Raw genomic sequence first — 2,003 nt, forward strand, 5'->3', positions numbered from 1 at the left:
CACCAGCTGAAGTTACCATAAGAGACTCACTCAAGTTAAAGTTAAAAACCACACAACACCAGGTTATAGTCCAACAGGTTTATTGGAAGTACAGAGAAACCTCATTATCTGGCATTTGATTATCCAAATATCGGATTATCCGGCAGGATCGCAAGGTCCCAATGCTCGGCTAAACTATATTATCTGGCATTCCATTATCCGGAATTCAATTAACTTAACAAAATATTGCCCGCCCATGTCCTTCGGATAATCAAGGTTCCTCTGTACTAGCTTTCGGAGCGCTGCTCCTGCATCGATGTTTGTAGGTCGACTTGAGTGGGCTCGTGATCTGTAATCCTTTTGGGATCTTTCCTGCATTTCTGCATTAACCTTTCCCCTCTCACCTTAAACCTATGCCCTCTAATTCTGGACTCTCCGGCCCCAGACAAAGACTTTGTCTATTTATCCTATCCATGCCCCTCATGATTAGGATAAATAGACAAAGTCTTTTCCCTGGAGTTGGGGAGTCCAAACTAGAGGGCATAGGTTTATGGTGAGAGGGGAAAGATAATAATAGGGGCCTACGGGGCAACTTTTTCACACAGAGGGTGGTACGTGTATAGAATGAGCTGGTAGCGAAAGTGGTGGTGGCTGGTACAATTGCAACATTTAAGAGGCATTTGGATGGGTATATGAATAGGAAGGGTTTGGAGGGATATGGGCTGGGTTCTGGCAGATGGAACTATATTGGGTTGGGATATCTGGTCGGCATGGACGTGTTGGACTGAAGGGCCCGTTTGCATGCTGTACATCTCTATGACTCTATATCCACAATCTTCTTGGAGATCTGCTCTACTTTGAGCAGGCAGTTTGTGGTGTTGATGGGAGCCATTGACACAGCTACTTTATGAAGGAACAGCGCACCAAAAGCCAGTACTTCCAATTAAACCTGTTGGACTATAATCTGATGTTGCTGGAAAAGCACAGCGGTCATTCCTGATGAAGGGCTCCGGCCCGAAACGTCAATTTTCCCGCTCCTCGGATGCTGCCTGACCTGTTGATTTTTAACTCCAACACCAGCACCTAACGGCACTCAAGTACACCTCCAACCATCTCTCTCTCTAATGATTCAGCTTTTGTTTGTATTTTTAGAGAGAAACAAGAGTTAACGTTTCGAGTCCGATAATGACTTCTTCAGAACTTATAACTGTAAATAAGGGCCGCAACCGCGAGAGCAGATGGAAACTCGATAACACGTCATATGCACGTTGCGACGGCCAATGGGACGCAGTGGGACGTCAGCGAAAGGTGGAGGCAGCCGGAAGAAAGATCGGCGGTGAGGAAGGAGATATCTGCTTCATACCGCGGAACTGAGGACAACTATCGGCGAAGCGGGCTGCTTTAGGGCCACCAACGGGATTGGATACACGATCAGAACGCGGCGACTGCGAATTCGATACAAACTTGTCTCAACGTTCGATTCGAACACAGGGCAACATTCGAGCTCAGTGCGCAAGCGCCTATCTCCCGGACCACGCTCGAACCACTGCCCATTGATTGGGCCGGCTCATCGGAAGATCGCTGAAGGCAGCCCGCGGGTTGGTGGCTTTCGCGTGGATTGATGTTGCGGGCGGCTCTTGTTGCTCATGTGCGGCAGATCGGCGGCTTGTTGTCACAGCGAGCACCTCAGGACCGAGCATTTGTGGTTCTGCGCTCGCGCTTCGGGTAAGTGGCAGCTAGTGCAGCCTCTCCAGTAACTCAACTCGGTTCGCTTTCAAGTCCCTAAAAGTAAGCAGAGTAATTTCTTGTCCATCTCCTTTCTATGAAAGGAATAATTATGGGTCTCTCACTAGCTTTGCGGGTTTGAGTTGCCGAAAATGCACGGACTGTAATTTGAATCGTTGGAGTATAGTGTTTGGAAGTACATCTTGTATTTGTTCCATGGACAAACACAAGATGTACTCCCCCCGCCCCCTTCTCCACCCCTCTGTCCCCCCTCTCGCCCACCCCTCTCGCCCACCCCT

General features: G+C 48.8%; 1 protein-coding gene across 3 annotated transcripts in view; it reads left to right on the forward strand.

Moving 5' to 3' along the window:
* The first annotated feature begins 1,001 nt into the window (after positions 1 to 1,001).
* The window catches only part of idi1 (isopentenyl-diphosphate delta isomerase 1), a 9,740-nt gene continuing 8,738 nt past the window's right edge, over positions 1,002 to 2,003 (forward strand). Inside the window, exon 1 of one of the 3 annotated variants that reach the window (XM_043690675.1) lies at positions 1,002 to 1,704. In XM_043690675.1, coding sequence (XP_043546610.1) covers positions 1,601 to 1,704 — 104 coding nt within the window. In that variant the 5' untranslated portion in view covers positions 1,002 to 1,600. Of the gene's footprint in view, positions 1,768 to 2,003 lie in introns of all 3 variants that reach the window. The other 2 variants (XM_043690674.1, XM_043690676.1) reach the window with 2 other exon arrangements.

Source organism: Chiloscyllium plagiosum, chromosome 5 (genome assembly GCF_004010195.1).
Source record: "Chiloscyllium plagiosum isolate BGI_BamShark_2017 chromosome 5, ASM401019v2, whole genome shotgun sequence".
Taxonomy (NCBI): Eukaryota; Metazoa; Chordata; class Chondrichthyes; order Orectolobiformes; family Hemiscylliidae; genus Chiloscyllium; species Chiloscyllium plagiosum.